The 23685-nt window shown below is 37.5% G+C and overlaps 1 protein-coding gene across 2 annotated transcripts in view; it reads right to left on the reverse strand.

The window, feature by feature from the left end:
- The window catches only part of VWF (von Willebrand factor), a 151722-nt gene that overhangs the window by 46663 nt on the left and 81374 nt on the right, over positions 1-23685 (reverse strand). For both annotated transcript variants that reach the window (XM_048934565.1, XM_048934566.1), the window contains exons 28-33: positions 20553-21880; positions 19875-19994; positions 19404-19547; positions 7032-7175; positions 5938-6102; positions 2717-2760 (exon numbers count right to left, since the gene is read on the reverse strand). In XM_048934565.1, coding sequence (XP_048790522.1) covers positions 2717-2760; positions 5938-6102; positions 7032-7175; positions 19404-19547; positions 19875-19994; positions 20553-21880 — 1945 coding nt within the window. The remainder of the gene's footprint in view (positions 1-2716; positions 2761-5937; positions 6103-7031; positions 7176-19403; positions 19548-19874; positions 19995-20552; positions 21881-23685) is intronic.

A 23685-nucleotide genomic window follows, 5' to 3' on the forward strand; every position in this document is an offset into this window, starting at 1 on the left:
TGCCTTCTACCACACTGCAATTTATAATCTCCATCTAGCTCACAAAATAACAGCTATAGAAATGCTACTCAAATAAGCTTTGAATCACTAAATAATAGAATGAATGTATTAAGGACTTTATGAGCAAGAGAAAGTTAAATGTAGCACCACTGCAGGAAATAGACTTTTGAAATTCCAAGCAAAATATAATAGTCTAGAATAGGAGGCATTTTGCCATAACAGAATGAATTATCTGGTACTACATCTATTTTTAGTTTAACCATCCTATAACCATCCTGTATCTTTGAGCTACTACATACCATCAGGTCTAAAAGAGAACTGTCAGATTTGCATCCACAACAACACACATTAAATATGACTTGAATGACTGTGTAGGCTTCTTATGTTTCAGGATTTGGGAAGGGAAGTTGGCCTGAAAGTGACTTGATACTTTTCAGGCTTGTGAACCTAGAGGGTGCTGTGAGACAGAAATGTAAGGAACTTTAAGTATGGAAAAAAAAATATTTATAGCAAATTGAATGTTTTTTGTTTTTTTTTAAATTATGATGCCTTTGCCTACAACTCAGTGAAAGTAGGGCACCTGGAAGGTTACATATACAGCTGTGCAAGACTGGCAAAGGATTCTCTGGCTTCCATATGTATTTAATTCCTTTTTTCTTATTTCAATCCTTCATAGTACATCAACTGAAAAACATCTAAGATCTGGACTCCTTGTCCAGCAAAGCACACCACATTAAAATGAAAATATCAATTGAGGGATCCAAACAAAATCAAGAATTTTAGTGCAGACAAAAACTCAGGGGTTTCAAAGAGAAAAAGATCCTAAATCACAATTAATGTGAAATCATAGAAGTAAAAGTAGAATAGAAGGAAAGCAAAACCTCAATAGGTAAGTAGAAATCTACTGAAAAGAGATGGGCCAGAGGAAGACTCAGACATCCTCTTTGAGGGAGCTCTGAACATGTGGACATAGATGTACACACTCTTTCTACTACTGTGGATCCACAGAAAACAGTCATGTGCCTGGACTGGATTTATCATTTGCCAGCTTTTAATTAAGTCAAGGTTTTTGCTGGTTGGTTGTTTTTCTCTAAACTTAATACTGAGCAATACTAGAAAAGTTTTGTTATGGCAACCACTAGTTTAGGAATGTGATTACTATTGCTAGAAATCATAGAATCAGAATCATTACAGTTGGAAAGACTACTAGAATCATCTAGTCTTAACTGCTAATCCATCAGAAGATAGTTAAACAAATTCTTCATAATGAGATATTACTAAGACAAATATTAACACTTCAGTTGCCACTTGCAATCTTGTTTAAAAGCATCAGAGGAAGAGTACCAAAAAGAATAAACTACATTTTAAAAAATCACAATCATTCTCATATTCTGGCATTCAGCAAGTTCAAATCATATTTAAACAGTGGCTCTCTACACAGCTTGCATTTAGAGTTATTTGAACTCACCACAGGGCATGAATACCAAAAACTCAAATAGATTCAAAGTAATACCTCCGATTTTATCATGTATCATGGTATCAGAGGCAGATGTCAGTGGTATGGCAGTACAGGTTGAATTTTCATGACAATATTTCATTAAATTTTGTTGCCATGTGACAAATGGCAGCAGGACAAACTGACAAATAGAATCTGGCACATGAAGAATATGATGCAAAGATACGAAATTCTGTTCACTGCTGGTGAAAATGCATAGCTAATGGTGGTGACTATGTTGAGAAATAGCATTCTGTGGCTAAGAATTTGCTCTATCATATAGTATAATCATAGCTCTTTGTATGTGTTGTAGTTTCTATGGAAATAAATAGGAGGCATTGCTTTTGGAGCAACTGACGTATTTCCTGAGTCTAAGTAGTTCAAAAGAATTTCCTTATTAGCCACATCCTTCCTTACAGTCATTTAAGAGAAAAAAATCCAGATACTTCTTAATGTATTGAAATTTCAAAATAAATCAGAGTAGAACACATAACTGACACCTACTAAAACATATAAGGTTGTACAAACTTATGCTTACATTTTAGAATGCCTGAAGCATCATGTAGACTCAACAACTTTGGTATCTCACCTGAGATCTGAATCATTTGTAGTATTTATATCACTCCCTACAGAGGATCACTTTCAAGAGAGCAGGCAATTTTGCTAAAATTTCTGATAATTTTCTCAGGATTAATAGAAGATTTTATGCAAACAAATGCTAAGAACTCTGATTTCAATTCAGAAATGTCTTAAGAAGACATGAATTTTCCTAGAGAGAAAATTATCACATAATAATTATCTGAATGAAATTTCCATAGGGAGGAGGTACTTGCACTTTCTAGAAGTTTGGACAGTAATGTTACCTTCCTCTTTACACATAATTTTTGGGCATATATAGCTTTCCTAGAAGTTTTTACCAGGTGATGGAAGTACATTTTTTCTTTTTCAGGGAAGGCAGACGTAATATTTTGGCTCTACACTGCCTTCAGTCACATTCAACATACTACAAATCAGGTGTCCTTGGATTAATTCTCCTTGGTGTGCATAAAAGCCTCCTGTCAGTTCAAAAGCCACTGTTTTCTTCCTCAAAAATTATTCTCAGAAAGAAAACCTTAATATTAGCCAATACATCTTGTTTCAGAACATCTATTCAGGTATTCATCATCCTGCATGAACTTTGTAACTTGAAAACCACGTGGATGCCACAAGCAGTAAACTTACTTTCTTTTTGTTTCCATCCTCATCTATACATTCTCTGACAGGATCTGAAAGAGAAACAAATATTTTTTATCAATCTTTCTCCCTTACCAAAGCTTAATAAAGGCAATGTCTGCCAAAATACAGACTATTTAATTAAAAGTGTGAATTAGACTACATTCTGATCACAAAGTAGCAGAATTGCTTGTGACAGGTTCTATGTGATACCAGGCAAAGCATTCAACAGTCATATACAGAAAAAAAGAGTAGAGTTCACTCACAGGTGAAAGGGCTCTTTGGCTGTGCACCACTACTTTTCAACAAGCAGTCATATGTGCAAACAATTTGTCTGTGCTCTCTAGGTCAGCCACACTCCTTCACCAGGTGCTCAATCACCAGTTCAAGTTGTGGCCTAACAGTTCCCCTGCAGACTGTAGGAAGTGTTTCTGTTCTCAGCTGTGAAATCTCTGTCTGAATTTCCTACCTGAAGATCACAGGCATTTGCCCAAAATGTACAAAAGAAAGTCAAAGAATGTATACTTCTTGTCAAAGCAGTATACTTTCCTACTGCTAGCTTTACCTTACTTCTACAATGGCACTGGTCCTGAAAATACCTTGTGAACAACAGGTATTGAACCACTTAGGCTGTAATTTTTCCTTGTATTGACATGGATTTCTGCCTAGATGGTACTTAAAAGATCATAGCTTAAGCTCTAAGAAAGGCTCCAGTCTTATTTCTTTGCTGAATCAGAAGTATCTCTGCTAATTAATAAATAATAAGAATTTCCACACAGACATATTTATTCAATGCAGAAGGAAAAATACAGAGGGTAACCTGAAACAAAGTGTCAGCAACTAGTATGAAAGTGCAACTAGTATAAATATGAGAACAGCTGTACTAAAAATACTTTAAGTCTCATTACATTCAGATAATACTGTTATGCGTAATTTTTTTCTATAAATGTTTAGATGTTCACAAACTCGCTTCGAAATTATAGTTTCCATGCTAATGTGCTTTCATGACATACCTGAAGTTAAGAGGAATGATACGTAAGTGCTGTGGGATGAGCATGCATCCAGGAAATTAAAACACTGACTAGAAAATTCTATATGCGTTACTGAATTATGCTAGATATATACCTTATATGCTCTTTTCCAGGAAAGTAATACATTTTGAAAACATTTGGGAAGTCTTTTAAATATTTTAATAGTATTATTCTTGGTATGCTTCCATTAAAAGCAAAAAACAAAAAAAAACAAAAACAAAAAAACAGACTCTCTGTACAAGAAATTCGACTACAGGCTCAATATTACTTTATGGACTATAAGAAAATTAAGTAAGATTAAATAAAGGGGAAAAAAAAGAAGGAAAAAAAAGGTAATCATTTCACACTCCATAAAGATGGTTTTACCAGCAACAGAAAGAGCCAGATTTCTCAGATTTATATTCAAATTTTTTTATCATACAATTTGTTTGTTAGAAAAGCTGGATGTGGTTTTATAATTAAATGAAGCTTCCACCTGTGGATTATAGCACATATTGCAATAACAAAATAGCTACTGGTTTCAAATTCCTGCTGCTCATCCTATATCAATGTAATTTAGGGTAAGAACATCAGATATTTTATACTGTGAGGAGAGGAAGTGGTTCTTCAAAAGCTTATTTAAAAGAAAATAGAAAAAATGGCAGCTGTTTGATGCTCTGGGGAGGTTTTATAGTGATCCCAGTGGAGATTAATTGGATACCTCAAAGCTGAACTGTTCACAACCTGCAACTTCCTCATGGAAGTATTTGGCTCTGTTATTTTAATGGAGACATAAGCACTACTAAAGCTGGTAAAAAAAACTCTGCAATGACTAACACAATGAGACACTGGCTTGCAGAGAGGTTACATAGATGCTATTTTGATGGATGTAATAATAAAACAGCACAAATAAATACCTATATATACACAGACCAAGGAGGCAAAACAAGTAAAATAATGCCAAGAGTTGAAATGAAATTTTTAGGTAAATTTTGTTAGCAAGAGAACTATTTACAAATACATGAATTAACTTATAAAAATATTAATATTCTAACATTTTAAAATATTTTGCACTTCTTTCCCATACATTACAGTACTTGTTTGTTTGTTTGTTTTTCCCCAGAAACAGTTAAGTTTTTCTTACTCTTCCTTTTCTTACACTTTGGTTAAATTCTTTGTAGACAGACAGATACCACAGCTTAGATCTGTGCAGAAAAGAATGCTATTTGAAATCTTTACTCACAACTAGCTTTTAACATTTTGAATCATAGAATCAGACTTGTAGGGGCTGAAAGGGACCTCTAGAGATCATCTAGTCCAACCCTGCTGCCGAACCAGGCTCCTTAGACCAGGTTGCACAGGTAGGCATCCAGGTGGGTCATGAATATCTTCAGAGAAGGAGAATCCATACATCCCCGGGCAGCCTGTTCCAGTGATCTATCAACCTTACCGTGAAGAAGTTCTTACACACATTTGTGTGGAACTTCGTATGCTCCTATTTGTGGCCATTTCCCCTTGTTTTATGGCCACACACCACTGAAATAGTCTGACCATGTTCCTTCATCTCCCACAGTTTAGATATTTATCTAAATATTTATCTATCAGATCTCCTCTGAGTCTTCTTTTCTCAAGGCTGAACAGACCCAGGTTGCTCAGCCATTCCTCATAACAGAGGTGCTCCAAGCCCTTTATTTTCTTTATTGCCCTCCACTGGACCATTTCCAGGAGAATCCTCTTTTTTTTTTTTTGTACTGGGGAGCCCAGAACTGGACACAACAACACAACACTTTGAAGCATGTCCCATTCATTTATGACCAGTTGAGCTTTTCTGGTGTCCTTCAATTAGAGACCAGTCATCATTATTAAGGAGATGATACATGAAAGTTTAAGCTCTTGCAGTTTAAAAGCTTGCAAAGAACTCATTAATTTGAATAGAAGTTGGATACATGCTAAAAGGCCTCAAATTCAGTTTTCCACTTAAGTGATAGCGGTGACATAGGTTAGCAATTTTTAAGAATGTCATTGAAACATTATCAAAGGAGACCTAGTCTGAGTTCTCAGCTCAGGAAAAATCATTGGTTTCTTGCCTGAAATTAAGTGAAAGTTACACTCATTTAAATAGGTAGAAACACTTCAGCACACTGTAGCTCTTTTGTTGCTTATTGTGTTTCAACTTCTGTTTTTGCTCAAATTACGAAGCCACAATTATACTGGACTTACCCATGCACACTTTATGGATAAATTCACTATTTAATGTGACCATGGTGGATAAGTCTTCAAAATTCTGGAGTTTCATGATTCTATTAACAGCTGATGGCCCAGTCAAAGTCCTGAGTTGTTGTTCATCATACCCATTACCAACTCCAATCAGAAACAGGGACACCTCTGGAATAAGATAATAAAAGATTTTCAGTGGATAATGCAGATTTCTCTCTCTCTCTCTTTTTTTTTTTTTTTTTCCTAAAAAATTTACTAGGAACATTTTCTTTCAACAGTTAATTTTCTACATATTACTTATACTACTCCCTTGACATAAACTAAATGCAATCTAAGGTAGAAATTGCAATGTTTTAATTAGTGTTAGCTAAAATGAAATCACAAACATAATAATATTCTGTAAAGTCAACAGAATGCAGGTACAGATTTACTGGCAACATCCTCACATTTTCCAGATAAGAAAACAACATATTGAAATTTTTCATCCTGTATTTAGATTGCAATCGGATTATTTCCAACTTATTTAGCTAAAATATAACAGTTGTTACTTAGGCCATGCCTTATTCAAGAACTCCCAAAGCAGTCAACAAATGAAGCCACTGTTTCTCAGTTGAATACCTGAAGAAACTGAGATACAGAAGCTACAGCCAGAAAACTTGAAAAAACACTGATACCAAAACCAAGTTCCCACACTAGTCAGTACAGAAACTGACCAAATCCTTCATTTATTTATGAATCTTTCAAGATTCACTATATTGCAGCCATGTTGAATTTATAGCATTAAATCACATTTCAGTTGTGCCTGTCTGTTCATACGAACCAGAATATGAAATGCCATTAAACTGAGAAGTCTATATAAACTGTGCAGCTTAAACTGCAGATTAGTCCTGATCTCACCAGTAATTCAAAGGAGCCTTCACCCTGAAGATTTTCTTCAGGCCTGTTCTTACCTGAACTTTAAACACAGTAAGATTGTATCAGTAAATTTACACACAAGTGCCTGAATTTTTCACCCTTTGTTCTAGCGAATTACTTAAAAAAGAAACAACTCTTAAAAAACAACTGCTTAAAAATAAGGTCAGTCAAATGCGATTTACTGTTCATTCTTGCAGTGAGTGCAGCAGTCTCCATGGTGTCTTCTGATTTCCCTGACACAATGACTATTATCACCTTTGATGCGCTGGGTCTCCCTCCATAGGATTCTGACAATGCGTTCTGAACTACAAAGTCAATGGCTTTGCCTAAGAATAAAAGATAAATGAAGATGATTGAAGGGAGCTGTAGTAATAGGACAATAAGTTTTAAAATAAAGAGGGTAAATTGAAGAAATTCTTTACTCGGTGGTGAGGCACTGAAACAGATTACTCAGAGAAGCTGTTAATGTCCCACCCCTGAAAACATTCAAGAGCAGGCTAGATGATGTCCTGGGCAACCAGTGGGAGTTGTCCTTGCCAATGGCAGGGCAGTTGGCACTAGATGATCTTGGAAGTGTGTCTTCCCCCACTCCTCCCCGCCCCCCCCCCCCCCCAACTGAAACCATTATGAGTTTTCATAGAATCATAGAAAGGGATATAAAACTAAATCATATGTTTTATTAGTAGGTGATAGAGTACTGGAATATTAGAGGATTTCTTTTCAAAGAATATTTAGTGCCTTTTTTATTGTTGCCACATGAGAAAGCTACTAAGTCCCTAGCAGCATTACTAATACACCCCAACACAAAAGATTCTTCCTTATGTCCCCAATTTCTGATGTACTGAAAATCTTACTGCCTTCCCATAGCCACAAGGATAAAGTCATGATTCTTGTTTCAGTAATGACCTTTTCCTGAAGTGTTATCATTGTGCTACACAAAAGGAAATAAGATGACTAATCTTGAGAAGGGACATTGAGGTGTTGGAGCAGGTCCAAAGAAGGGCTACAATGCTTGTGAAGAGCTTGGAGAATATGCCCTATGAGGAGAAACTGAAGGAACTGGAGCTGTTCAGTCTGGGGAAAAGAAGGCTGAGGGGAGACCTTATTGCTCACTTTTAATATCTGAGAGCAGGTTACAGAGAGAGCAGGGTAGGTCTCTTCTCACTAGTGACAGGAGACAGGATGAGGGAAATGGGCGTAAGTTGCACCAGGGTAAGTTTAGGTTGGTTATCAGGAAACACTTCTTTACAGAAAGAGTTGCTAAGCACTGGAATAGGGTCCCCAGGGAAGTGGTTGAGTACCATCCCTGGATGTGTTTAAAAACCATTTGGATGTGGTGCTCAGGGACATGATTTAGCGGAGGATTGTTAGAGTTAGGGTACTATAGTTAGGTTGTGGATGGACTCGATGATCTTTAAGGTCTTTTCCAACCTGGGTGATTCCATGTTTCTGTGACTCTATGAAAACGTATTTGTTTCCCAATTGCAGAATAACATGGACATCTAGCGGCTATATGATCTGTCTTCAATGAACACTACAATTTCATACTACGTTACTGGTACACTGAAGTTGCTCAGTTTCCAGAGAATTCAATCCCATGAAAAAAAAAACAGACAAGTTAAAATGGGTACCCAGTGTTCTTTAATTGTGAATAAAGTGAATACTCAGAGAAAATTTTGTTCAAAATCTTAAAAGCTGCTTTGGATTTGGAAATTATCAGGTCAGGAAGCAGAAATGATACTATATGGCTGATGTGATGCTCAGGGAAAACACTGAATAGTGAAAAAAAAGTGCCTGAGATACTAATTCCTCTGAGTAATCATCTTCAAAGAACTACTGAGCAGAAATATGCTTGCATAAGAAATTTACTGACAAACTTCGAATAATAAAAACATTTGTCAATCAGATCATAGTTCACCAGCAATCCACTCTAACAACAAAATAAATTGCAAAATGTTTAGGTGTACAGAATAACTCTGCAATTTGCTTTTTTTTTTTCTTTTTTTTTCTTTTTTGTTACTCATCCCTCTTAACTGACAGAAGCAAAGATAATTTCACCAAGTTACTGCAAGGACAACCTCTATGAAGCCCATTCAGCACACAACATGAGAACAACAACTGCATACTCTACAAAGCTTTATCTTAAGAAATCAGACCTTCAGGAAGAACTTAACCCTCAGAAGAATCTAGCCTGGAATCTGGAAGGCACCCAAATGTCTCCATTGTTGCAGTACTGCTTTGAAGGTGGTACTACCTTCTCAAATTCTGCTGCTTTGCCCATCCTTTCATCTCCAATATCCTACAGTCCCTGATATGACAGCCTCTTTCCATCTTAATCCGGACACAACTTCTTCCTTGCTAGAACATTATCACTATTTATTCCCTAGAGACCTAGCCTCATCTTCAGTGTCATCTCTCCACATAGATGCCCAACAATTGAACAGAAGAGCTGGAAATGTTCAGGAACACCTGTAAGACTTCATCAGACTTAGTGCAGAATTACAATCCAAAATGAGCTCTTCTTCTTCTATAAGACACCATCTGTTTAGTTCATTTACCTCCACTAGCAATTTGTCGACAGAGGGTCACATAGTATTCCAGTATTACTTTTTACAGATGAAACTAAATCACTTAAAAGATTCTGTTCAGTAGAAACCTTGAATGTATAAATGTTGAATGTTTTTCTACTTATAACAAAACGCTTTAAAATATCTTAATTGATTGGGTGATGTTGATTCCATCTCACAAAATACTATTCACCTACTTGGCCTATGTGAGGCCTCATCTTGAGTACTGTGTCCAAGTCCAAGTTCTTTAGCACAAGAAAGACATAGAGATGTTGGAATGGGCCCAGGGAAGGACCACAAGATGGTCAGAGGGCTAGAGCACCTCTCATATGAAGAAAGGCTAAGGGAGCTGGGCTTTTTCAATCTGGAGAAGAGAAGACACCACGAAGATCTCATTTTGGCCTTCCAGTACCTAAAGTGAGTTTATGAACAGGAAGGAGACTGACATTTTACACCAGCTGATAGTGATAAGAAAAGGACGAATGGTTTTAAACTAAAAGAGAGTAAATTTATGTCAGATATTAGGAGAAAACTCTTTACTCGGAGGGGTAGTGAGGTGTGGGATAAGATTGCCTAGAGAAGTTGTGGATACTCATTCCTGGAGATACTGAAGGTCAAGCCATGGCAGGGGAGTTACAACTAGATGGTCTTTAAGGTCCCTCCCAGTCCAAGCCATTCTATGATTCTGTTATTTTATGATTCCTGACCAGAAGAAAAGCTGTCACATAATCATTGCTTTTGCACATAATCAAGTGCTTTTGCTTTATAGTAGTTCCTCTGTATGTTTGTAGATAATGAAAATCAATTCAGAATGGCATGTTAGTTATAAATAATTATGGGAAGGAACAAAATACAGAAAATAATTATACAACTATATTCTAACCCCTGAGATTACTCCAGGATGATCCCCATGCCAGGAGATTTACTGGTTTCCCTTCTGTTCTATAAATAATTGTTAAAAAGTATTTCAGATTTTAACTTTTATATACTCGCGGTTTAACTTTTGCACAGTAAGAATTACAAATTAATTTTTCCATTCATTTGTGAAAAGTACTGGGAACTCTTGTGCTTTTCCTGTTCTTTAATACCACTTTGACTTCTGTGTTGTTCATGCAGTCATCAGTAAAACCAGCTACTTTTTATTTCTCCCATTATTTCTGATAGTTTGCAGAAACATTAATGCATATATATAAACTGAAAAATCCATTATTTTTATGATTTCTAATAAGGAAATCAATTTCTATTGTAATAGAGCCAGCAATTATTTCAAAATCACCTCCCCCAAAACAAACAAACAAATATCCAATTTAATGTATGGAAAAATTATTATAACTATAGTCAAATCTTTTTCTACCCTTTCTACCCTTATTTTGGAGTCAGCTCGAGAGAAAAGAGCCAGGTGTATAAAGATGTGATCAAATGAACACTTGGAGGCATTCAGAAATTTGCTATACCAAGCAGGAAGACGTACGTCACTTCTCAACCATTAGTTTCTACATCCAGTAATAGCAAACTGCTCAGTATACTAATAAACAGTCTTGTCCACAGTTGACACTTGAACATTTTCTTACTACTAGACTGCAATATAGCAGTAATCTGACATTTTCATACTTACAGAGGAAATGTAAAATGTTTACATTGAAATAAATTTCACAAAGGACAAAGATATGTTAAGACTGGAAAGAGAGTGTGCAGCATTTTAGACATACCTGTAAAATGAATATATCTTACCTATACAGGCTTCAGCCCATACAAGCTTTCCAGGTCTGTAAAACAGTTCTAACAAACTGTTTATTTTTCAGTCATTTTGGCCCTAAGATTCCTTGCTATACATAGCAAAAGTCATACATGGAATGAAGATTAAGGTGAAAAGAATAGAAAATATCCTACAAAGATATTTGAGAAAAGGGGAAAAAAAAAAAAAAAAAAAAAGACAGAGAAGGGATTATGTCACTGCCTAAGTTTTCTCCTCTTACCTACATTTATGAAAAACTGATTATCAACTTTGACAAATAGAATTAAGCCTTTTTAAAATCTTTTTCTTATTGTTTTGAAGAAGATCATTCAAAAATTAGTTGTTCTTGTTTGTTTTTTTGTGGAAATCATCTTCTGCACAGTCAGAGATTTTTAAGGACAAAAAACCTGACATTCTTGGTAGAGAATGTGGGCAATAGTTGCTTTTTAGCTCTTCAGAACGAATCTCTCTCTCTGCTCTCAGAGACCTTCATTGGGAAAGCTCATCTGTTTCACTGGTACTCTCTGAAAATGTGACCTTGAAAACTCCAGGCAGATTGTCAATATTCTAGGGTATTTGTAAACTTTGAGCCTTGCTCTTATGCTTCTGTAAAAAAAAAAAAAAAAAAAAAAGCATTCTCTTCTGAAACTGCCTTTCAATGGACTGGGGACTGCATGCTACTGCTTCTTTTCTAATGCTCAAAACATACTGGGCATTACTTAAGTTTGCCACTTTGCTGTATGGAGCTATAGATATATACAATCAATTGAAAACACTGGTGGAAATTTGTACCTGGTTACTTGGTATCTGCATACAATGTGGCATACAATTCCAGAAGGAGCTGCTAATTTTACAGGACTGGGGATTTTTAAGCAGGTTTCCAATCTCTCCTTTGAATCCTTTATGCAGTTTTTGAATGCTCACCTGATCACGTTGTTAATCTCCCTGAATGTATTGCTCATCATTTCATTCAGTATTAGTATTTATTGTATTTTGAGGAGGAAGTCCTCCCCAAAACCAGAGAATACTGAGTTGCAGGGAATGTGAAGAGGCCTGGGAGAGACTTTAGACAGATGGAAATCTTCAGTGTCATGGAGAGACTTTAGACAGATGGAAATCTTCAGTGTACTCCTGAACACCTGAAAGACCCTGAGAGCTTAAACAGATATTTGAGATAGGAATGTTGCGGCTCAGGCAGATCTGAGGAGGCACAAATGATACGGGGCCTGGCTAATGCTTATTGGGCCTTATTCAGTACTATCTGGGAGAGGGAGAGAGTTTGTGAAATTGAAAGGGAGAGTCTCAGGAAAACAGTACAAAGTGAGCGAGAGAGTCTCCTGGTTGAGAGAAAAGACCTCCAGTCTGAGAGAGATTCCCTCCAAACTGAGAGAGATTCCCTGCAATCCAAACTCGACAGTCTTCAATCTCCACAAGATACCCTCCAATATGAGCTAGATACTCTCATTATCAAACAAGACAGGCTCCAAGCTGAGCTGGAGGATGAGAGTATTGGAACTGACCAACCTGATCAACTGCAGGAGGCACCACAATTGATGTCAGTTGCCCCTATAAGAGGACAGAAAAAGAAACAAATCTCGACTCAGTTAGAAGAAAGAGGAGGAAAGAGGTCCAGAGGAGTGGCTCCAAGATCCCGGAGAAGCACCCCCGAGTCCAGGGGAGAGGCCCTCAGTAAGACCACGGTCACCAACACCTACAAGGTCAACAAGAAGTCCTGAAAGAGTAAGAGGTGAACAAGATATCGTTATCATTGTTGATCGATCTCTCAAAATGAATGAAGTTTGAAGTCTGAGAAAAGACTTCTCACGTCACCCAAATGAGCCTATTGCTACTTGGTTACTTCGATGCTGGGACAATGGGGCCAACAGTGTGTGGCTAGATAGTAGAGAAGTTCGCCAACTGGGTGGCATTGCTAGAGACTCAGCCATTGACAAAGGTACATGCTAGAACCAGACTTTTATCCTCTGGAAGTGGATGTTGTTAGCTGTAAAAGAATGATACCCCTTCAAAGACGATCTGATGCCTGAGAAAAAGAAATGGGCTGATATGGAAGAAGGCATCCATCACTTGAGAGAATATGCTGTGGTGGCAACGCTACATAGCCCCGATTTCATTCCTAATGAGCCAGACCAAGAGCATGATCCTGGGAGAGTCAGGTGTACACCAAACATGTGGCGTACATTCACAAAGACTGCACCAGAAAGGTACGCGAGTACATTTGCAGCAATGTATGGCAGAGGGGAAAGAAGACCCCTTATAAATGAATTGGTTAATAAACTTCAAGACTTTGAGTTACATTTAAGCCCTCTACAAGCTTGTGTTTCAGCCATTGCAAAAGCAGCTGAAAAGCTGGACAGAATGGAGAACAAGCAAGAAGATATAATTGACAAACTATCAACATTGCCTGATGTTGATTAATCCATGGTAGTAACAGATATATCCAACGAGGAACAGAATTCCCAAAACAGCCTACTGAAGGGGCTGATCAACTTGATTTCCTCCCAGTTGGTGTCATCCAATGTCTCAGCTATCAAAAGAAGACGTCCTCCTGCTCGAGTAAGTGAAAACAGTAAGACTACATCACATTTTGCCTTGTGGCATTACCTACGTGACCATGGAGAAGATATGAAGGAGTGGCATAAACAAACTACTTCTGCACTTCAAGCCCAGGTAAAAGAATTACAAGACAAATCACCCACCAAGGTGAATTTCTCCAAAAAGGTGATTGCTCCAGTTGCTGCAGACAACGGAGTAACAAATAGAGGGGCCCTGTCCCCAGCCGGGGGGGGGGGAAGGGATAATAGAGTTTATTGGACTGTGTGGATTAGATGGCCTGGGACATCAGAACCACACGGTGATCAGAAATATAAGGCCATGGTGGATACTGATGCACAGTGCAATCTAATGCCCTCGAGTCACCAAGGGACAAAATCAATTTATATTCATGGGGTGACTGGGGGTTCCCAAGAGCTGACTATGTTGGATGACGAAATCAGCCTCACTGGTAAAGACTGGCAACAGCACCCTACTGTGATTGGCCCAAGGGCTCCATGTGTATTTGGTATTGATTACCTCGGAAGGGGATATTTTAAGTATCCCAAAGGGTATCAATGTGCCTTTGTAATAGCTGCTGTAGACACAGAAGGTGTTAAGCAGTTATCTGTTTTGCCTGGCCTATCAGAAGATCCACCTGTCGTGGGGTTGCTACAAGTAAAAGAGAAACAGGTACCGATTGATATAAAAGCAGTGCACAGACGGCAGTGCCGCACCAACAGGGATTCCTTGCTCCCCATTCAGAAGTTGATTCGTCAACTAGAGAATCAGGGAGTGATTAGCAAGACTCACTCAACTTTTAACAGCCCCATATGGCCAGTGCGTAAAGCCAGTGGAGAATGGAGGCTGACCGTGGACTACCATGGCCTGAATGAAATCACACCCCCACTGACTGCTGCTGTGCCAGATATGTTAGAACGCCAACATGAACTGGAGTTAAAAACAACCAAATGGTATGCCACCATTGACATTGCTAATGCCTTTTTCTCCATTCCTTTGGCCAAAGAATCTAGGCCACAGTTTGCTTTCACCTGGAGGGGCATTCAGCACACCTGGAATCATTTGCCCCAGGGGTGGAAACATAGCCCAACCATTTGCCATGGCTTGATCCAAGCCTCACTGAAACAGGGAGGTGCTCCTGAGCACTTACAGTACGTTGATGACATCGTGTGGGGCAAGACAGCAAAGGAAGTTTTTGAGAAATGAGAGCAAATAATCCAGATCCTTCTCCATGCTGGTTTCCACCTATCCACCTTTCAGATACGCTCTCTCTCTCTCGTTATATTTTGCTGATACTATATTTAGTAAATTAGTTTGTTCCACCTCAGATCGTTGCCGCTGTTTTCAATTATTTTGGGGTCCCCTGTTTCCCTTTTCCAGAGGAGTAGATCCACGGATCCCTCCGCCCCGCTGGTCACAGAACCGGGCCAAACCAGCCCATAAATCGTTGACAGACATACATCCAAGAACTAACAAACGATATTCATTCCAGAATAAGTAAATCCAGAGAAACATAAACCAACACAGCAACGTTTGATGGTTTTGTCAATAACTTGGGGAAAGCAGAAACTGTTTAAAACAGTTTCGTAATTATTTTATTCATTTTTGTCTGAAATGAGGAATAAAATGTAAAGCCCTTGTGTGGGCCTGTGGAGCTGTGACAGGGAACTCCAAATATGTGGAGGTTCCTACTGGGAATTTATGTATCCATGTCTTCAGTGGTCTCAATGATTTTGCTAAAACTTCTGCAACTACTTAACTAAAAAGGAGAAGTCAGTATCCCACAAGCACTGAAAGCTGCCTGGGAAAGAAGCTAAAAGACATAGCTCTTTAGCACTTGAAAAGGTACAGAAACAGCCCAAAGCTATGAAGCCTGTGAATAGTCCAGATTGCACCTGGTAACCAAGGACCTGTCAGAAACAACCTTCTTTGACAATAAATCAGAAACTGGTCTTCATATCTTAATTGAGGATTTTAACTGAATATGAATCTATTTACTAATTTATTTTTACTGAAAATATCAGATTTTTTTTTTATTTCAAAGCAAACTAGCTTTTGCAAACTGATCCCACATGTGGATGTTTTAAAAGGTCTGTTTATAAGACTTCAATATTCTGCTATTAATGTTAAAATGTGTGTTTGGGAGGGGGTAGGGAGGGCATGAAGCAAGACATTAAGACACATTTTTTACAGGATGAGAGCCCTTAGATCAGGGCAGGTGAAGGGGGAACAGATCTGGAACATTCCCCATAGAATAAACTCCATACAGAGAGGAGACAGACCCTTGTTTTCTTTAATTCAACTATACCCTCATATCAGCAGTTCAGCTGATATGGGTGTGCTTGCAGCTCAGCAAGCACACCTGTAGCCCATCTCAGGTCTTGGAGGTGTACAGTTCTGTCATATCCCCATCCATTAGATTTTAAAATGAGTATTATCTGTTCAGTATCGCACATAGACCAGCTCTCTTACATGCTGTGCATTTTGAGTGCAAGAAAATACCCTAGGAGACAAGCCACTTGTTAGAGCCGTGTTAGAGCCATAACTTAAGGCAGTCATAGCCAATCCACAGCCCACAGCCCAAATGCAGCCCAGCACAGTTCACGGTTACTCCCCACCTCCGCCCCACACCATCATTGCTGGGGCTCTTTCTGATGAGCAGCCCCGCCAGGCCCCTTAGCAGCAACTAAATATTAGTATGCTATTAACTCTATCTGAGCTGAAACAAGAGCTTGGGATGCAGTGTAGTGCCGATTCAAGTTATGGCAAAGAAGATTATGCATTTTGACAAATTAGCTAAACACAGTCCTATAAACAGCAAAGAAAATGCATCCATGCTTTCTGTTTTAATAAAGGAATTTGGAAATAAGTTTCAAGATTGCTGAAAAAAAATGTCGTGGTTTAGTCTGGGCAAAAATCCATTAATTTTTTTGTTTATTTGTGACTCCATTTTTAGTCAACATAAATACATTATATGTGAATATTCAAATGGAATGTATAGAGTTGCAATTAAAAATTTGATCATGTGTCTTTACCAGACTCTTGTAAGACCTCTCTTAGCAGATAGAAATATCCCTCACTTCAAAACTATGTCTTATGTCATCGCTTTTTGGCAGTATGCACATTTGTGAACAGGTATTTTGAAGGATGAAGTACAGAAAGAGAAATATGAATATATTGAGATCTCATTAAGAATTGCAACTACTGCCATCAAACCAGACAATCATGTTAGTTTCACAAAAGCAAAGAAACATATCCCACTAGTTTTATGCTTTAAAAAAAAAAAAAAAAAAATTAAAAATAGAATATTTGTTACTTTATATACATTAACTCCATTATGTATTTAATAGGGTTGCTCCAAAAGTAATGCCTCCTATTTTATGTTGGCTTACAACATCAGAGATGGATGGTTGTTTCTGGTATGACATTAGAGATGGAACCTTCCCATCAAGATTCTGTTACATTTCGTTGCTGCGTGACAAATGGCACCAGAGGGGCAGTCTGCAAATTGGCATTTGACATGGAAATGATTATGAAGCAAAGGCGTGGAACTGAATTCTTCCATGTGCAAAGAATGGCACCCACTGACATTTATTGACACTGAATTTTTTTAGAGACCAAACTGGATGTGAGCACAGTGAAATGGTGGGTGGTGCATCTCAGCAGTGATAGCAGCAACAGTGAGTCACCTCCACTAGTACAGATTTTTACAAGCACAGCATGCAGGCTCTTGTTCATCACTGCCAAACAAGAATAGCTAATGGCTGTGACTATGTTGAAAAAATAGGGTTTGTAGCTGAGAATTTGTTCAGTCAATGACTTTTATTGTGCTCTTTGCATCTGATGTAGTTTTCATGAAAATAAATAGGAGGAATTACTTTCAAAGAAACCTATGTACATGGAGCCCAAGTCAGTGCTTTTTGACTCATTGAAGTCCAAGCCAAAATGTTAGACATCTATAACTTAAGGGAAGGTACAGTCAGTCATGTGACTCAAACCTATAGTTGTTCTCTCCTTGTATAGCTTTGACTGAAACAGGATTATTTTGGTCAACAAAGGTTGCATAAGAATTATAGGATCATGTTTCTGCAGCAGGGAAGCCAGCACAGATGAGAAGAAACAGATGAAAATGATGGTCAGATGAGAATGATATTTTTTATAGGTAAATCTGATCAAGTTCTGTATAAACTAGAAAAATTTCCTAGGGAAGTACAGAATCCAAATAGAGCTGTCTTTTTAGAGCTGTCTCAAAACTTTTTAAGCAGCCTCCGTGTTTCCAGAGGCTTAAGCACAGACAGAGTGAAATGAATGACCATGCATTTCCCAAGAGTCAATCCTTCTACTCAGCCAGCCACATTCACACACTGCAAAGTGCAGGACAGGACCATAGTGACTTATTTTCATTACACTGGGAGGAATTACTTATACTCTATTCCACTTAGGCTTATTATACTATACCCCAATCATGATCTCTGAGTATTTTCCAATGAGACATAAACAAATCACTAACAAGTATGTCATGTGGCTGCCTCTCCCTTTTCATTTTCCAAAGATTATTTTTTCTCTATTTATTCTGCAGCATTGTTTACTATACCCATTGCCATATAAGATTTCATGAAACATATCTATTTGTATGTAATGGTTTATCCTAAAATGAGTCTGTAGAGGTCTCATCAGCCATCTGGTATTTTTATTTCTCCAGGCTGAGAAAGCAATCATGGCTAACCCTTCTGCAAACTATGGAAGTCAGGTTTTTTTCTCACTTTTCTGTACCAACATTTTTTTACAGCCTAATGTAGGCCAAAGACTCTAAAAATCTGTGTAGTCCTTAACTCTTACAGGACATTAATGCTAGACTGCTGCCAGAGCAAATGTAGTCTAGTCCAAAAGAACAAAATTATCAGGTTATCTAGTGAAAGATCAGATACACTGTAGGAGAATCACTGTTTGCTGTACCCTACAACTGATACGTGTGTATTGAATTTCCACGGATTCAGTGGGAAATCTGTTATGTTTAGCACATAAAAATTTGAAGTGGACATATGCTTCAGGATGCAGATTTCCAGCAAATACACTGTTTCACAAGTAATTTTTGGTAGGTGATCACTGCTTCCTGGCACCATTCCCAGCTTTGTGTCAACCTGAGTCCTTGTGGGACCAGCATGGCAATTTGACAAGGAACAAAACTACCCAGTAACACAGTAGTTATGTTCTAAGCTGTTTCAAAACAAGACCCATTACACTGGCCCAGCAAAGAGCAACAAACAGCTGGAGAGGGCGGCTATCAAATCCAGCATAAGCATCTCTGCTGCTAAATACCTCAATAATTGATACTGAAAATTTTATGATTGAGTTTTCACTTTCTGATCGCGTTTTGCTTGCTTGAAAGATAATGAATTAAAATCTTTAGAATTATTTCAGAGCTAAAAAATAACTGCTGCTCTTCTTTCCAAAATACATTAAGATAAAACCCAAGTCATTTAAAGTTACATTTTAATGAAAATTGAAACTTTACCAAGAAATGTACATATAGTAAAGATAATACTTGAATTAGAAACCTGAGCACTCTAGTAGAAAACACTAACAGAAATTGGTGATCAAGATCAGACTATATTCACAGGACTTCTTTCTTTTTTTTCCTCCCTTCTTGCATAAATATTAACATCCACATAATCACTCACCCAGTCTGGTAGGACCTTGTTCCCTCTGTTTAATTGAGTGAACCATCTTGATGAGATTTTCAGTCTCCTGAGGCTTGTTCAATGAAATTTCTAGATTATTTTCCCTGGCATACTGGAGAACAGACACATGAACTGATGTATTGCCTGAAGTGAAAGGCAGAAAACAAATACTTTAAGCAATGCATATGAATGTCTTACAATAAAAATCTAAAGACCATCTTGTTCCAATCCCTGTGCCATGGGCAGGGAGGTCTGTGTAGTGCATTGATCTCAAATTGTGCTGAAATTAGGACACAAAGATCCACAGCTGAAATGCTTTACATAAAATATACAAACCTGCTTTTCAGAACAATTTTGCCATCATTTAAAATAACAAACAAACAAAATAAGACTTTAGTTAGCTGTTTGTCTAGTATAAGCAAAAGAATTTGAAAGTAATTATGTTTTTTGAGGTAAAAGAGAGGCACATACTGATATCAGCTCTTTCAATAAATGCCTGTACAAAGTTTTTCATTTCCTCAAACTCTGATGCTCCAATATTAGGACTTCCATCCAGAAGAAAAATGACATCCATAGGTTTGTTGCACAACTCTGAGTTGGGAGGAAAAAAACAAAGAGCATTAAGCATGATAACCAGAACTAACATCTACTAATCTATTGGCAGGAGTAGAAAGGGCTATCTGCTGCAGTTGGAGAAAACAAAGTTGAAACAGTAAGTATATTTAATGAAGGGCTCAAGATTTATATTTCAATTCCGTCTGTTCTGCTAATGTTATTTTGCTCTCAGAGGACTAAAATAAACAAACAATTTAGTCACGTTTGATAAGAGGAACTTTGTTACTTGCTTGAGGTGGATAGATGAGAATACTCTTTCTGCTCTTACATTCCATCCTATCTGAAAGCTACTATACACTACTGACAAACACAGCCAAGAACTGCTCAGACCACAGAAGGCTGGCTGGAGGTCAGTGGATGGCACTACCAAACTGGGGTGGAATCACCTGACTCAAATAAGGATAAATGTTCCTTCCTTGGCATTTGGACAAAATATCAGTTGAGATACGAGATTTTTCAGACATGTGAAGTAAAAACAAAGGAGACAGGATAGAGGAAACAGGAAATTACACAAAAAAATACATTCAACTTTACCTGGTATTTCTGTCCAAGTTTTATGAGAGCAGCATGACTGCAACACTAATTCAGGTGCTTCTTCAATAAGTGTGCTGTAACTTTGTAAGATTATTGGTCTATTAGGCTGACTGATCATTCTGAGCTCTTGGACATTTGCATTGGGAGTTATGCCTATGGGAATAACATTTATGCTCATAGGATGTCTTGTTATAACATCAGTGGAAGGATTGGATGACACCATATATACCAAGTGAGGCACATTCTGCCTGCCTCCATTTGCTGATGTAAATGTATGTTTGGAAATATAGTCAAGGGCATGCCCAGTGTTGGTGGCCTTCCCTCCTTGGTAGGGTATACTCCTCACTTTCTCAATAATACTTTCTTTAGACTGTATTTCCCTAAAGGAATACTCCAGAGTGATAGTGTCTGAATACTGCATGACAGTAACATGAATATTTTCTTGTCCTATATTCATTTCTCTGAGCACCTTCTCAAGGAACTTCTTGATGATATTGAAATTTTCCAGTCCTACATTGTCAGATCCTTCAACAACAAAAGCGATGTCCAGACTTCTTGTAGTGGGATTTTCTGAGAAGTGTGGTGGTACTGTAAGCACTCTCTGGGTAAATATGTCATTAGACATTGTTGGAGTGGGTACAGGAGAACTTTCTGCAGGCCCAAGATCACACAGATAATCAATTAGGAGATCTCTGTTATCCATTAGCTCCAACACATTGTTCATTTGGAAGGCTCTAGTATGTAACTGCTTTTCAATGAATCTGATTTGTTCCACATTAACATGTGGTCCAATTCCCACAGGAATAACTGTAATATTTTTTTTCTTCAAGGCTGGGATGATGGTGCGGACTTTTCCTGGAGACTTGCTTGCTACAAATAGCATCGCAATTTGGGCAGCATTAGTCCTTTCTGCTTTTCCAAACACTTGAAACACAATGTATTTAAGGACTTCAGCAACAGATGCTACTTCATCACCTGTGTATTTTATGCTTCGGACAATTTTTTTCATCTGGGACTGTGTTTTGATATCTTTAAGGCCAAGGTAGATTGTAGGCCCAGCCCTATATAACAGAATTGACACTCGGATTTTCTTTTGAGAGATGTGGAGTTTGTTCATCATTCCAGTTATGAAAGTCTTCAGCTGTTCAAAGTCCTCCTCTGACAGTTTATTGGAGCCATCCACTAGAAAGGCCAAGTCCATCATCTTGCTGCATGAATATTCACTAGGTGCAAGTTCTCTGTCTTCCTCTGGAGCAGGTGTTGTTAGTGTTAGGATTTCTTCCACTGGTCCACAGGACACGCAGGATAAATTCTTCCCTTCGCACAGACTATAAAAAACCATCACAAGTAACTATTAAAAAAAAAATAAAAATCAATGCTTTTAATAACATACTGCCCACATCTTACAAAAGAAAGTCCACTGGTTATATATAAACAAAATCAAAACAAAATGAACAAAAACAAAACAAAATCAGAACAAAATCAAAAGAGTGATTTTTTTTTTCATCCCCTTCCCCACAAGGAACTGTATAGCCAAACCTTATTAAACCCACTCAGAGGAGGAACTGTTCATGCATGTTTGCTTAAATACAGGAAGCATTTGAAAATATATGCTGTATTTGTCAGACAGTGCTCTTCTTATAAAAGCTTGTAGTAGAACATGTTAATTCTGTGTCTAGGAACAGCATGGAAATACTCTGAGCTCGAGCAATGCAACAACTGGTGAACTTAACTGGAAAACATGGTTTGCTTCACAAGGAAGAAAAGCTATGAGGCAAACTGAAGGCAGCTAATACAAAGAAAAATACTAGAGTTGGCTCTAAAAAGATTTAGCAGAATTTGTGAGGAGGCTTAGCTTACTCAGGTTTTAATCTTAGCAAAAGAAAAATGTAATCAGCTTTCTATCCACATCTAAATTGTACTAGTTTCCTTTGATTTTTTTCTGACTTCATTTTGTTTTGAATAGCTCTGGTACATGTTTATCTGTTGGGAGAAAAAGAGCCTAGGCTCACATGGTCATGTCCTCCGCTAACCATGTATATTCACCCCCTACGTTTTTTTATGTGTGTTTCGTTGTCTTCCCCATACTGTATTCTGTTTTCCAGTCCCTATGTATTTTGTTTTCTCTTATTCTTCTTACCTTCCTCACAATTTCTGCTCACCTCCCTTAGTACATTTTTCTCTTCTTCCTTCCATCTCAGGTTCGAGTGTACTTCACTACCTAATGCATCTCCACATTATCCACTGTTAATCCTTTCTTAATCCCATAAGATTTTTCACTTCTGTCACTCTCCACCTTTTAGGAACTTGTTTATAATTCATTAATTTCTAACTTCAGTAAAGCTTTAACAATTCTACTCTGCTAATCTTGTTTGTATCATTCTCTTTACTTCACTTATCTGACCAAAAATCAGTACATCTGTACTCATGAACAACACGACTCAGAATCAGTAAAGACATTTTACTTGTATTACTGGACAGTATAAGGGAGAGAATATGGAAAATATATGAAGGCGTAAGGATCAAAAAGTACTAATTCTCACTGTCAGAGAAAACCAAAGATGCATAGACCGAACAAGTAAATGCTAGAAGAAGGTATCATTTTTTTTCAGGAAAATGTGTCATTTTACATATGGCATCTTAGTTTTAAGTTCTCATAGGGCTATATTATATTCAAGCTGCTTTGAGTGTCTTTTTAATTGAAGAACGCTCAGATATTTTTGGCATTAATGCAAAGCAACAGAAGATTTATTATTTTAATCCTAATATGAACAAGACTTTTCTACTTTCCAATTTCCTTTGGGCATTTGCTATAAAATTCATTTTTGCACAATATCTTTTATTGTTTGTACAGATGGTGTAGGCATTCTAAATTAGGTGACAGCTATGCAAAAAGATGTTTCCCTAGTGAGGTAAGTTATCCTAACACTCTGTAATCTTTTGTGAACTGCAGCCAATTGATCAACATTTAAGAAAAATTATTATTAAAAATTTCAAGGATTAGGAAACATATACTCAATTGTGAAGACTCTTTCTTGACCTCTTGATGGAATTCAAGGTTCTTCATGAATACAGTTGTTTTATTGATGGTGTTTCATGGTTTTTTTTTAGTTATTGATCAGCCTAACAGTCT

The sequence above is a fragment of the Lagopus muta genome, chromosome 1, assembly GCF_023343835.1.
Source record: "Lagopus muta isolate bLagMut1 chromosome 1, bLagMut1 primary, whole genome shotgun sequence".
Lineage (NCBI taxonomy): Eukaryota > Metazoa > Chordata > Aves > Galliformes > Phasianidae > Lagopus > Lagopus muta.